Here is a 15,393-nt window from a genome sequence, read left to right on the forward strand (position 1 = left end):
AAACATACGAAGTTGCTTAAAGTTGCGTGGGATATTCATTTGTCTTATGGCCTGGACTCGGTCTTCAGTGAGATGTCGAGTACCCTGGGATATACAGTGGCCCAAAAAGACAACCTTTTTCTGACATACCTGTAACTTAGTTCTATTCACCTTGCACCCTTTTTCAGCCAGGAATTGTAACAATGAGAGAGTGGCTTTTAAACAAGTATCGTTATCCGGACAACATAACAATAGGTCATCTACATATTGCAACAATACACAAGTGTCAGGCGGTAGCCATTCTCTATTTTTACTTTTTAAGGTTTAGTCAGTCAGTGGGGCATCGGACAAAAGACCGTCATAACCACTTATGGGTATGGTGTCACGGGATGTCATGTGTGGAGGGACTACTGAATCAGACAACAGACTGCGTGACGCTCCTGTGTCAACCAAACAAGGAATATGTTTACCTTCCACCTTCATCAACATGTGGAGCATTTTGTTCTCTGATTCAGCTAGGACTGGGGCAAGTCATGCGGTCGGATCGTCCCTATCATTGGTACGCCTCTGTCTGTAGTCCCTCGTGTCTCTGTCCGTGTTTCCTTCCTGTTCGTCTTTTATCCTTTTCCTACAGTCTCTTTTTATATGTCCCACCTTGTTGCAGTAATAACAGGTAAGAGGTTTACGGGAGGAATTCCCTCCTTCATTGACCCGGGCAACAGTGTTAACTCCCGGTGTCCTTCTGGGTTTAGTTTCTGCTAAATCAGCCTCTATGCCTTGTGCTTTCTGCAACAATGTTCCTCTGTCCCGTATGGCTCTCCATTCGGGAGTACATGCCTTCAGTTTGTCACCTATTTGGGTTACTAGTCCTTCCATAAACTGTCGATTGAAAGCCCTAATGGTGACGGGTAAGGCTAAATCTAGACCTTCGTCAGCCATCATGCTTTCCATGTTGAGGTAAAATTCTGTAACAGTCTGACCTGGGGCCTGTTTTATGGGCGCTGTCGAACCCCTTTCCTGCTGTTTCCCTTGGCAAAATTCTCGTAACTGAGCAATAATCAGGGGTCTAGAGTCTATATGACGAGGGTGTATTCCTGGTGGATCTGTCGCTGGATCCCCTTGTGGTCTATGTGGAGCAATTTCATTCATAAATTGATTAAACATCGTCAGTGTCATTTTATGTCTACACAAATCTTCCCCATCTTGCCAAGTTGCTTCATGTGTGTCTAGTAATTGTGTCACGAATCTACAGAATGCGGCAGGTTTTGCTACGGGATCAGGAGCATTCTGTATTAATGCCATAAGAGTGTCAGCCGACCAAGGTGTCCATGTCCTCAGAACGACTTGTCGGGTCACTGTAGGTGGCTGTCCTGCTTGACCCGCATTTGGATTATTTACTTGTATTACCCTAGTCCGACTATGGACTGGAGCTACGGGCTCTGGTCTTTGAGCGCCGCAATGCACACATTCCTGTGCCCAGTCTGTGTTCTGGATACCGCATACTCGGCATACCCATCCTCTTCCTCTTAAGGAAGGATAAAGTTTTGGTCTTTCATTACCTGGTGTGGTAGTGTTATAAGGAGGTGGAGTATCTCCCGTATTAACCCTATCGCCGGGAGCAGAAGGAAGACTTTTGTGTCGGACCTTCATATCCCATCCACCCTTTTCCTGACAATACTCCCATCCCTCCTCTTCAGCCCTGTTGGAAACCTTAATTAAACATTGTATTTGTGATACCCATCTGTTCTGCAATATCTCTCCCTGTCTGTCTTTCTTTATTTCTTCCCAACCTTCTACACTTAATCCATTTTCTCCATCCATCCCCAATTTCTTGAGAATCCTATTTGTGCCCTGTGCCTTATCCTTCCCATACAACATTGTAATTATGTCTTTAACAGCATAACATTTCTGAGATTCCTCCTGGGGTTTACCATGTGTCTGGCCCATTTTGACAGTCCTGCCTAGGTGGCGTTTGGATCACTTACTAAGTGTCTCGTTGCCTTCTCCTCCTAGGGTGCCAAAATTCTAAAAACCTCTCCTGGATGAGATCGAATTACTTTATATGCTAGCCAACTGACAAATATTATGACCAGACTGACAGCTACAACATATACAAGCATTCCCTTTTGGTGGCCAAACACATATGACTAGGTCTCCGGGACTTTGTGGAGACCTTATTTCCGTCCCATTACCATGGAATCTCTCAGCATTCGTTTCTTATTCCTGCTTTATCGAGGCAGTCAGGACTTATACTTTCAACCCGTTTTTAGGCTCATGAATCAAAAAGCGTATATCAAACTTAAGTGTCGGACCCCCAAAGTACTCTTACGAGTTAAGGGCGCATTCCGTTACCCATTGGGATGATATATGTTTCAATTCACACCATACAAACAGGGCTTATCTCATTCACAACAGACAGATGACAAGTAGACAGACAAGAAACAACGGTAACATAAGCAAAAATATTAAGTTCAAGACCCGCTTACTACAGAGGTTGGTGTTTACCTGAAGAACAATTCAGACAGATCAGGTGGGCACAAATCTAAGAAGCACAGAGTTTATAAGAAAATAAAGCTTTTCTTACCTGCGCAGGATTTGTCTGTGGTTCTTGATGTGCCCGACCATTTCGTTCCGTCCTTATGTTCGTTCGCCTCTTGTAGTTTCTTCAGCGAGTCCCTATTCGCGGCGCCAGAAATGTTAGGTGTGACCTCAACAAGTCACCTATTTGTCAGGTTATGTTACCGTTTCCCAATTGTTAGTTAGAGTTCTTATCCAAGCAAAGAGACACGGAGATATTATTCAGTATTTCTGCTCAGAAGTCCGTCGTTAACTCTGACTGTCTCTGACTGACTCTGGCTCTGAGGCTTCTTTATTACATCTTTTATAGACAGAAAAGAGCAAACATCAGCAGTGTAAAAAAACAACATTTTCAAAGAAAAGACAATTCTCCGGGTGTTATCAGCTGATAAGACAATCTTCTGGGCGTAGACTGCTTTTTAGGGCTGATGCGGCCTCTTCTTGATGAGTACGTGACAATAGATGACGAATCCTTATTTTACAAAGAAGGATAGAAAAATACATGTATTTAGTAAGACATACGGTCAACCATTTTGTTTCAACATATACCTTAATCCTTACAGCAGTCAGCAGGAGAAACCACTGCACCCATGTCCCATAACTGTTGCTGTCTAAAATGCTAGTGGAGATTTGAGCAGTATTAAACCCAAAATCAAACATTTATTATATTGCAGCTTACTGATTCTTCAATGTGATGGCTGTATTCGTTTTATTTTTTAGGCTTTCTTTCTGTTCAATCAGCCAGCAAGTCTGTTGTTTTTCAAAAGCATAAGCTCTCCAGCAGAATATATCAGTTTCCAGAGATAAAACCACTTAACACTGGCAGGGGTGATTAAAATGATCATCTTTTATTTATTCATGCAAAACCTTTATCCCAAAAGGAAAAAAAAAATGTTTGCTGCAATTGTTTATAAAGTGTGAGCTGGAGTGTGGCTTCAGTTTGCTAATGTATCTAAATCTGCTAATACATTTAACGTTACCCTCTTCCTCCCTAAGACTAAAAATACTGCTGTCTGCTGTGTCTCCTGTTCTTATTCATCCAGAGTTTTGTCTCACTAATGCCACGTACACACAACCGGACTTTTTGACAGCAAAGGTCCGACGGAACGAGCCCGTCGGACAATTCGATCATGTGTGGGCTCCATTGGACCTTTGCTTGCCAAAAATCTGGCGGACTTTAGAAATAGAACATGTTTTACATTTTCCCACCGGAACTCCGCCGGACCGAGAAATTTGTTTGTGTGTATGCTAGTCCGACAGACAAAAACTGACGTTAGGGCAGCTATTGGCTACTGGCTATGAACTTCCTTATTCTAGTCCGGTCGTACTTCATCACGTTGGAATCCTTCGGACTTTGGTGTGATTGTGTGTGGCCAAACCGTTCATTTCGAAAGTCCGTCGAAACTCCGCCGAAAGTCCGCTGGACCTAGTCTGTCGAAAAGTCCGCTCGTGTGTACGTAGCATAATACTTGGGTGTATTGCTGGCCAGATCATCAGGGAAAAAAGCAAGTAAACAAACAAAAAATAAATAAAACTGATGCAGCCACCACTTCTAATTGGTAAGCTGCAATATATTACATTTTGGGTTTTGGGTTTAATACTGCTTGAGGTTTACCAAAGCTTCCCTCCCAAACATAAGTCTGTAAGGAAGGAAGAGCTGGTGGCATCATTCTCAGTGCTATTGTAGACATGGACCATGTGCCTGCTCCAATGCTTCTTTTTCTCTGTAGATAGGATCCCCAGCATATTAAGAAGAGTTTGGTCCTGAATCTTTCTCTTGGGGATCACTCTCAAGAGTGACGTAAGAGCTGGGCTAATTCCAACTCAACGTGACTGAAGTCCGCAACTGCATCACTTTGCCTGGCTACAGAACTTTTTTCATTCTATATAGCTTTCAGACTTTTCCTATCCCTTCATCTGGGGCATTCCAATCTTGAGCCTTGCTCTGGTACACTGTCCGCAACATGTGTTTATGCATTCTGGAGAGGCTTTGATCTTAGAGACATAAGGGGTGAGGAGCCACAGAACTAGTTCTGTGTTGGTCCCCACTATCATTGTACTTCTATTGGCTCCTGGAGGTCGAGAACACATGATTGCCAGAGTGTCAGAAGCATCAGGTTGTCCTACCACCGATGGGTCGAATTCAAGCTTGCTGTGTGACTGTTTAAACACCCACAAATTTACGTGTGAATGAGCTGGAAGGATGCTGCTGCTGCTGAATGCAACTAAGGCCTCATTTACAAGTGCAGCAGGCAATATTGCTGCTCTGAAAAGTGATCTCTGTGTGCTTGACAGGTGGTGAGGAGGAGATATTTATTTTCATACATTAGGGGACACAAAGCCATAGTACTTACTATGTGGGTTATAGGGCCACTGATAGGTGATGGACACTGGCACGCCCTAAGGCAAGAAGTGTACTCCCTATATAAACCCTCCCACTACTGGGAGTCCTCAGTTTTTTCACCAGTGTCTAAGTTGTTGGTCACGAGTAAAGATGTGCTGAGCTCCACGGGCTAGCCATGCTGACTGGATCTGTTCAGATGTCCTTTCATGGGCTAAAGAAATGGTACCCGGGCCTCCTGTCTGAAGAAACAAGGTTTTTCTTGCAAATGCTTTTCTTTTTAGAGAGCTGGACCCTGGGATCCAGTACATTTTGGTAGTGAGGCCATAAAGTTTTACTGGCAGGGTGCTGTTGCAGGTCCAGGATTGTGGGTAACCTCTAGGTTCCTCTGTTCCTGAAGGTTTCGGAGCCCACCGTGAAGGGTGAAGATTGGGTTTATCTCAGATAACCCTGCAGCGAGGAAAGGTAAGTGGAGATTTTTTATGAATTTCTCCTTTTAAGTTATAATGTTGTCATGCCTATGTGTCACCACTGGGGGCTGTATTGAGCACTCACCACCTGATGCTGGAAACAGCGCTGTGTTAGAAGACTTCATTTCTCCTCTCCTCCAGCCACAACAAGCAGAGCCTCCAGTAAGAAAGGGGGGACTGGTTCTTCTCCTGCGCCCCCAATGTTGCAATCTTCCCCTTTGGGGGACCTATATGCCAAAAGCATTCTCTTTTTTGAAAGAAAAATACGACAGACCGCGCGGCCACTCAGCGGTAGTTTATGCCCCCCCAGCCGCCATGTCAGCTGTTTGCAAGGCGCCTGAAGCCGCTGCTCGCGTGGGAAAACACGTTCTTTTGAAAGATGGGGGGAGCCATCATTAGCGCGGGGGGCTGGGCTAACGGCGTCAGACGCCTGCCACAAGTGGAGGAAGTTGTTAAAGCACTGTGTGTGAAGCTGCTGCTGGTCATGAAGGGACACATGAACTGGAGATTGGCTTACTTCAGGTTGGTGACACAGGCATTTCTTCCTTTGACACATTATTACTTTACCAGGCTAGGTATTAATAGCAACTTATAGCGCTGAACTATAACCTAGCAATGTACATTCTTTTTGGTAGTGCCTCGGCTTTTGTGCTTCAGGCTATGAGTGGAAAAGGGACTAGGAACTCCTCTAAAGGGTTCTAAAGGGGTCAATAGTTTCACAATAAACTAAGTCCATTTCCAAAAGAATGTCATCCTCCTCTGAGCCCTTGTACACATGGTCGGACATTCTGACAACCAAATCCGTTGGATTTTGTCTGACGGATTTTGTCCAAAACTGTGGCATACACACGGTCGGACAAAGTTGTCGGAAAATCCGATTGTCCATAACGTGATGACGTTATTTCATTATGACAGGACTACATTCAGGCTAGTAGCCAATAGCTTTGGTCTAGGAATTTGATCTGAGCATGCGTGGCACTTTGTCCGTCGGAGTAGGCTACACATGATCGGAGTATGTCCGATCGGAGCATTTTGTCGGAAAATTTTACGGACAAGTTGGAAAACTTGGTCCTTCGGATACTCCGACAGAAACAGTCCGATGGAGACCACACACAGTCGGATTATCTGACAAAACGGTCCTATAGGACACATTCCGTCGGAATCTCCGACCATGTGTACAAGGGCTGAGAGTGATGCGGCCAGTTGCAACTGCACTAGACACTTCAGTCCCTGTATATATCACACAAGAGGTTTTTTCTCTTCTACCATTTGTAATTTGGAAAAGAAGATTGATGCTATGATATCTCTCCATAGTGGGTCTAATCATAGCAGATCCACATCCAGTGCTCAGGACCCTCTTATTGAGGTGCAAGGGGCAGGGGATCAGGAAGATCTTCCAAAAGATTTGGAAGATACTAATATATCCTCTTCTGAGGATACTAATATAGAGGGAGTAGCATCACAAGACAGGTTGCTTGTGCACTGTCTTACTAGTTTGGTTCAAATCTTTTTTTGCTGCCTGCAGCACAAGCTCTTGATGAACCCACCTCTGCTTTGGGATCATTTAAACCTCCCCATCTGGGGATGTCTTTCCCATTCATTCATGGCTAAAGAAGCTTATGTATTCTGAATGGGAACATCCAGATAAACAATATTATCCTCCTAAGAAATTCTCCACAGTTTATCCTATGGAAGAGGATTTCTATAAGAAATGGATGCTGCAATTGCCTCAGTGAACAAAAGTCTCACTTGTCTGGTGGATAATGCGCTGATGTTAAATGATCCAACAGATAAAAAGTTGTAACTTCTTTCCAAAAGCAATATGTCTTTAGCAAGTTCAGTAGCGCAGCCGGTTCTTGCAGCAATTGGTGTATCTCAGTCCATTAGGAACAGTTTGTGGAGATACTTGAGATTAGTGTATCAGGCGCACTATGTTTTCCAGATGCCCCCTGACAAGGACCCCTTCCCATATTGAAGGTATGTGTCCGGATATAGTTTAGAATGGATGCAGACCATCCATGCTGCATGCCTGGATAAGGCGTTGGTATGGACTTTTTTTTTTTGAGACCTCCCATACAAATCATACCAGACTCCTATCTATCAAAAGCGTGTCAGGGATGTGCTGGCCATAGTGCAGCTGAAGCTCCTAGGCAGACATGCATGCGCAAATGTACATCTGCAGGTCCCCGTCTTGCCAGGCATAGGCTAACACATATGCGCGGAAACATTAAATTTGCGCACAAATTATCCATTAATGCTTGTACCAAATGGCCTATATAAGGGCAGAAGCTGCAATAGTGCATTGCTGTCTGATCTGCAGCTTTACCCTATATACCTGTACCTGTGATCTCTGTTTGATCCCTGTGTTTGATCCGGCTTATCCTGACCTCGGCTTGCCTTAAATACTTTGTTATATTTTCTATCTGTCTTATATCCTGTTGCCAACCTCTGCCTGCACCTTGACCATTCTCTGCCTGCTGTTTATGCTAATACCTGATCCTTTGTTGCTAACCTGGCTTGTCTGGCTCTGCATCCAGTTATCCGTCTGTCCTGCTCTGCATAGTGCATGGTTATGCTGTCCTACATCTGCTGTGTGTCTGAATCTGCTGTTCTTGTTGCCATCAGCTGCTTCAGCCATCCAGCCCAGCTCAAGTGACACACCTGCCACATACTTCTGCAACCAACGGTAGATCTTGCAGGCACTCTTACCTCACCACGCTCTCGTGGCCACTGTCGCAACTCCAGTGGTCCTTGAGCTGGGGCTGTGCGAGAGGTCCCCCTCTACACGTCAGGCTTTGCTACAAGGTACGTGACAAAGGGTCTGGTATAGATGTTGAGGGGAATCCCCAGACCACTTTGTTTCCAAACAGAATTAACCAGCCAGGGAATATCATTCATTTTTTGTTAATGTCACTTTTCCTTTAGTATAACATACAGGTGTCCCACTTCACAAGCAGGTCTGAACAGTATTAAAAAAAAATGTTTTGCATTGGTACATGTTCTCAATGGCTGGGCCCAGCTACCCATGCCTTTTTTTTCCTCCCAAGAGCTTGCAAATTGTCCTTGTAAAAAATTACAGGGGTTGGCCCCCATGGACTTCAGTGGGGTTTATCGCTATGTTCGGGGTTCACAAATAATTAAAAATTTGTCAAACATCAAGCAAATTTAATTTTTCTCTGTTCACGCATCAGTATTAATGAACATGCAAATAGTATACCCTTAGATACTCTCTCTTTTTACATATCTATAGACTGACCTATCAGCAAGATGTGTTTAGAATGCACAGCTCTGCTACTTACACATACCCTGAAAACCTAGGGGAATTATTACATTACACCAGAGTGTAAAGAGATCTTTCCCACAGTTCATGGGGTATTCTTCAGACCTCTTCCATTCATTCTCAATCTCCTGCACTCTTTCATTACTCTTCTATAACTCCATCAATGCCTGCTTTCTTTACTAGCAATGATCCTCTTCCATCCACGACTAATCTTCTTCCCTTTGTGATCACTCCCCCTACATTCGATCCATACTTTCTCTCCTTTTCACTAGGATTAATCTCCTCCAATTCCATCTATACTTAACCTTCTATCTGGTCATTCTTTCACTATAACAAAATTACTACAAAAATAAACAAAATAGAAAATATGCCCACCCTATAAACGATTATGTTTAGAAACTACAACACATTTAAAGTGGTACATGGTTTAGCAGATATTTGCCAAAATACAGGCACTGCTGTCTACGGGGCACTGAGCGTGTCGCTGTCAACGGCAATATGTCGCGAGTGGCGACTCCCATGCGTATGTGCGGGAGTGACGTCATTGTGGCTTTGTCGAATGACAGCGGCGGAGCAGCGAGACCCACCGAGAAGATGGATGCTTCAGACTACAGGGGACAGCGGTGACCTCGCTGGCTCCTGTGTCAGGTAAGTGACACATAATGGACTACTATGCGATGCATAGTAGTCTATTATGCTTTACCTTTGCAGGGAATCAAAGAGGAAGTAAACCGATCAGGGTTTACTTCCTCTTTAAAGGTTATTGTTAAATGACAGCATGAATAGCATGTTCAATCTTTTTATGCAACGGGATTCTATCGCATGTGTATTTTCTTCTACAGATTGCCTTAGATTGTCCAACAGGAAAAGGCAAGAGAAAAAGTGCAGAAATCTATTAAATCAATGGAGGGAGAAGAGGATTGAAAATAATAAAAAGAGAGAAAAAAATAAATAGATCAAAAATTATCTAAAAAAAAAGATTATATATATATATATATATATACACACATATATATATACATACATACATATATATATACATACATATATATACATACATATATTTATATATATATATTTATATATATATATATATATATATATATATATATATATATATATATATATATAGTACTCAAGTGTGCCTGTCTTGTGGAAAGCACATTTCTTTGCAAATTTAGATAGGACTGAGATATACAGTATTTAATCGGTAGAAGGGGGAACATGACCCAACCAAACTATGTGCCCAGCTTTTCAATATTGTTTTTTATATATTTAATTACATTTTTCCAATCTTCACTACAAGAAAGTGTTATTTAGAGAGAATATTTTTTTGACATATTCACATGAAATTGTGTCTTTAATGGGTTGCTGTTATGTATAACGCTAAAATAAAATCAAACCCTATTTCTGCAATCATTTCCTATCAACTTGAACCCTGCTATTGCATTGACTGTGTACATTTGTGACATTTGTGAAATAAGCTATAGAAAGCAGTAATAATTATTTCTGAGATCTGGAACTTTATTTAAATGCCATTAAACAGAACCATTGCATCACTTTTACATTGCTTAGACAAAATTGCCCTTAGGTCCCGTTCACACCTGAGTGATTTTCTGCTTGAAGATTGTAGCTCTAAAAATGTTTAACAAGCCGAATCCATTCATTTCAATGGCCCCTGTTCACATATGAGCATTTTTTTGGCAGATTACAAGCGTTTTTGGTCCCATAGACTTCAATAGAAACGCCTTACATGAGCTCTTTACGAGCGTAGTTTCTTTTCTGCTCAAACAGCGGCACTACATCGTTAATTTCCTCTCCCTTTCCTCCCCCTAGTGCTTTCTATTGGCTAAACAAAAATGCCTGAAGCTGTGAAATGCTTGTTATACACTTCTAAAACGCTTTAAAAACACTTATAAAAAGCTTATAAAAAGCTGCAAAAATGCTTCAACCACTTGCCGACCAGGACAAGCAGATATACTATGGCAGGTTGGCAGTGCTACCTGTATGGAGGCTCGAGCAGGCACAGTTGAGGGCAGGCGCACGCCCCCGGTGGCATGCTATTGCTCTCGCTGCACGCTGCGGGATCGTGCCCGCGAGTCGGGCGGACTCAATGTTCCCCGGTGACCCACGATCGCCTAGTACAGTGGCAGAACGGGGATCTGCCAGTGTAAACAAGGCAGATCCCTGTTCTGACAGGGGACATGTCAGAGATCTTCTGTTCCCAGTGATCGGGAACCGCAATCTCTGTCATGTCCCAGTGAGCCCATCCCCCTACAGTTAGAACACACCCAGGGAACAAACTTAACCCCTAGTGTTAACCCCTTCCCTGCCAGTGTCATATTTACATTGATCAGCACATTTTTATAGCACTGATCAATGTAATAATGTCAATGGTCCCCAAAAAGTGTCATTTTGGGTCAGATTTTTCCACCACAATGTCGTAGTCCCGCTAAAAATCGCAGATCGCCGCCATTACTAGTAAAAACAATTAAAAAATAAAAGCCTCTAAATCTATGCCATAGTTTGAACTTTTGCGCAAACCAATCAATATATACTATACCTATTGCAATTTTTTTTTTTTTACAAAAATATGTCAAAGAAAATATATTGGCCTAAACTGATGAATAAATGTTTTTTTATTTATTTTTTGGGGATTTATATTATAGCAAAAAGTAAAAAAAAAAAAAAATTTCAAAATTGTCGCTCTTTGTTTGTTTATAGTGCAAAAAATAAAAACCGCAGAGGTGATCAAATACCACCAAAAGAAAGCTCTATTTACGGGAAAAAAAGGATGTAGCGTATTTATCGGCGTATAACACGCAATTTTTTTTTCACCTTAAAATCAGGGGGAAATTGCGGGTGCGTGTTTTACGCCGATCCCCCGCGATTTCCGCACGATTTTTGGGATCTGGGCGGCATGCAGCTGCCTTTGGCCCTTCTCGCGGCTTTCGGCCGTACTCGGCGGCTTTCGGCAGCCTCGGCTGTACTCGGCGGCTTTCGGCCCTTCTCGCGGCTTTTGCCCGCCTTTGGCCCTTCTCGGCGGCCGAAAACCACAGAGAAGGGCCTAGAGCGCCCGAAAGCTGCCGAGTACCGCCGAGTACGGCCGAGGCGGCCGAAATCCGCCGAAAACTTCCGGGCGCCGCCAAGATACACAGGACATGTCGGCAACGCCATTTTTAAAAACAAAAGCTGACTCACTGAGGGAACAACGATACACAAGGCTGCAATGACGGACAAACTGCATGATGGACAGGCTGCATGACAAGGCTGCATGATGGACAGGCTGCATGATGGACAGGCTGCAATGACAAGGCTGCAATGATGGACAGGCTGCATGACAAGGCTGCAAATGACACTGACAAGGCTTCAGATGGACACTGATAAGGCTGCATTGATGGACATTTAAATGTAAGGTTTTTTTCCTTAAATTTCCCTCCTAAAAGTTTTTTTCCTTAAAATTCCCTTCTAAACTTGGGGTGCGTGTTATACGACGGCACGTGTTATACGCCGATAAATACGGTAAATTTTGTTTGGGTACAACGCAATTGTCAGTTAAAGTGATGCAGTGCCGTATCGCAAAAAAAGGCCTGATCATCAGAGGGCAAATCCTTCCAGGGCTGAAGTGGTTAAAAAAATGCCAGAAAAACACCAGTAAATTCCCACACTCAAATGTGAATGGAACCTTAACCATAATATAGAATACAAAGAATCAACAATACTGTTTACATATATAAGTTTACATCTAATTTCTTGTATAGACATGTGCATGATGAAAAAATGTGTCTAGTTTCATTTTGATTTGTTAATCTAGTTATTTTGTTTAGTTCAATTCGGTTGATCCGTTCAACTCGTATTCGGAATTTATATTTGGAATTTTCTAATTTTCTTATTCTTTTATCTCCAAATAACGAAAAATTTGTCTGAATATTCATTTGGAACTAAACAAACTGCACATGTCTAGGAATGAAATACAAAAGAAACCACCATAACCATAACATTTGAAAACAAAGCATTTTAATGATATGAGGATAATGAACAAAGAATTTATCTAGTTGAGGGTGTTCTTTCACTCAAACAAAACATTTAGTCAAGTCAGTTCTGGGCAAAGTGCAAAATGGGTCCCCAAGGAATTCCCTTAATTTGCAGGGATTGTCTCTGACTTCCTGTTTATATGGGACAGGAAGTGAAGGGGAATCTCTGCAAATCACACAATTCATATTGTTATTGAATGTTATTAAAAATTACCTTCCTTTTCAATCTACAGCCGATGTAATTTTCTGAAAATGAAATGTAATATGGCTACCTGGAGGCTTTCTGTACACAGATGATATATAGCATGCCCCCAGAAACAGTCTGGCTTGTGTGATTGGCTCACTGATTTTCCCAGAAGTCTACACTAAGTCTGACCATAAATTATACAATTTTCTTCTACAATTTTAGATTTAACAAAACCATATAATATGAGGTCAAACCTAAACCCTTTCAATGTGTATGCAAACAGGCAGGCCCTTGACCTACATAGCTAGAGGTAAATCTAAAGGTAATTTAATAAGAAAATTGTATAATGTATGGCCAGACTAATTCTGGTCATACACTATACGAAAAATCGTCCGTAATTCGGTCATTTAGACAGTTTGTTCATTTTTAGACCAGTTAATGGGCACAAAACTGATAATCGTTGGGACATTGAGCCGAAAAAACTAAGGACAAGTTTGGAAATGTTCTGCCGAAGGAACGATAAATTGAAAGGTTAATGTGTTTCCCGTCCGAACTGTCTGCACTAGGTATATGTAAAAAAATGAACAAAAAATGCATTCATTTATGTCCGCTGAACAATCATTACATGATGGCACTATCGTTTGCGCTCACGGCCGAATGTTAGTTTTTCGAAAATGGGTTCGGCCAATTTTTCATGTATGGCCAGCATAAGATACGAGTCAGATTTTAAGCACCCCCTGCAATAAAAATGTCATTTTTGATGTGATACTCCCAATAAGAACAGGGATGCAGGCTCAGCAGCTTTCCTCATTAGTGCCCTGCAGGTGCACAGCTGATTGATAATTATGAAACCACTCCCATTAGATTCACTTTCCCACATGGACACAGAGGAACAAACAGTAATTTCTTCAGAATGAAAAAAGTTAGGAATCTGCAACAAAGTTTGTTAAAATCCTTGTGATGTACATAGATCACCCAGAGGAGAATGTTTTTTTCTCAACAAAAGTGGAGTTACTCTTTAAAGCGAAGAGTAAACCACATAGATATTATTACTTTGTGACACAATGAAATCTCAATGAAATACATTTAAAATAAATCTGACATTTCCCATCACATTCCTTCTCTATTGATTTGTTCCCCACTCCTTGGTCTACTGAAGGATTGTTGAATTCAGGGGTTAAAGGTTAGAAAAAAGTGAGAAGTATAAAAGTATACCATTGTAAAATGTCTACCTTTAGAGAAACCAAAGATCACACTGTGCTAAAGAAACAAGAGGCATCCTTTTAATGCGGCCACATATTGTCAGGAACCTACCTTTTTATTTTTAAAGGTCTACTTAAATATGTTTATTTAAAGGTAATGAGGTACTCTGGATATGCTTGGTCATCATGAAACACAACAAACATAGCTGGTTTGTTTTGGTCATCTGTTAAGCTGTCGTAGACATCAAAAGTATAATTGGCTTGGCAGCGGGGTGCGGTCCTCATACCACTTTGCCCTTTTGTATGCTTACCAACTAGCACTTTTGTTAGATACATAAATCTCTCTCCAGTGTTTGGATCTGGGGGAGAGTATTGCTGTTGAGCTGAATAACTAGCATCCACAGCAAAATATACTCCATTTCCATAGCGAGCAGCTGCAAAAATAAAAAAATAAACACAAAAAAAGCATTATTTAGATTAGAAATTAGAAAAGTTTTTGTCAGAAATAAGCAATGGGATTAAGCTCTGCGGTCATTTGTCGCAAGATGTCAAGGCAACAATCTCATTCATGCTTCCTTTACCAAATTGTTGCCTGAAACAAGATTATTGCCATAATGGGAACGTGTTCGGATAGAACATGCCATTACTTACTAGATTTTAAAGACTCTTCAAATCGTTAGAGTAAAGGCCATACATTATCCAATTTTCTTTGTCAATTTCCTTTAGATTTACCTTCAACTATGTAGTGCAAGGGCCTGCCAGGTTCCATACAAATTGAAGGTGTTTAGGTTTGGTCACATAGTATAAAGTTTTGGTAAATCTAAAGGAAAATTGAACAAGAAATTTGTATAATGAATGGGCATCCTAACAAGGGATGTTATAGTCCCGACAAAGCCTGTTAGTTACTAAATTCTTAGGAAATGCCTTTTGAGCCCCTTAAATATGCTGCCATTTCCTAAGAAAACCACTTGCCAACTGTGTCAGATATACTGTGGCACAATGGTTCTCTTGAGCGAAATCTTGTATGGGTACATCCTAACCATTTTTGGCATACAGAGAGAGAGCGCGCATGGCCAGCGGGCACAATTACCACTGGCCATGCATAATCTCATGCACGAGCGCCAGCACGGGGATTTGTGTGTGTAAATAAATCCCTGTGCTGTCAAAAGAGAGGAGCCATATCGTTTGTTCCTATTAAGTAGGAAAAATGAAATGTCTCCTCTCCTAGTCACTCCCATCCCCACACAGTTAGAACACACTGAGGGAACACACGGTTAACCCCCTGATCGCCCCTAGTGTTAACCCCTTCCCTGCCAGTGACAT

General features: G+C 41.9%; 1 protein-coding gene across 3 annotated transcripts in view; it reads right to left on the bottom strand.

The window, feature by feature from the left end:
• Window positions 1–2,774: 2,774 nt before the first annotated feature.
• LOC143974486 (protein mono-ADP-ribosyltransferase PARP14-like) overlaps window positions 2,775–15,393 on the bottom strand; it is a 197,508-nt gene continuing 184,889 nt past the window's right edge. The window contains exons 15-16 of one of the 3 annotated variants that reach the window (XM_077475944.1): window positions 14,183–14,504; window positions 2,775–3,028 (exon numbers count right to left, since the gene is read on the bottom strand). In XM_077475944.1, coding sequence (XP_077332070.1) covers window positions 14,215–14,504 — 290 coding nt within the window. In that variant the 3' untranslated portion in view covers window positions 2,775–3,028; window positions 14,183–14,214. Of the gene's footprint in view, window positions 3,029–10,150; window positions 14,505–15,393 lie in introns of those variants that run through there. The other 2 variants (XR_013272233.1, XM_077475943.1) reach the window with 2 other exon arrangements.

Source organism: Lithobates pipiens, unplaced genomic scaffold (genome assembly GCF_037356315.1).
Source record: "Lithobates pipiens isolate NorthernLeopardFrog02 unplaced genomic scaffold, aLitPip1_a1.2 Scaffold_13, whole genome shotgun sequence".
NCBI lineage: Eukaryota > Metazoa > Chordata > Amphibia > Anura > Ranidae > Lithobates > Lithobates pipiens.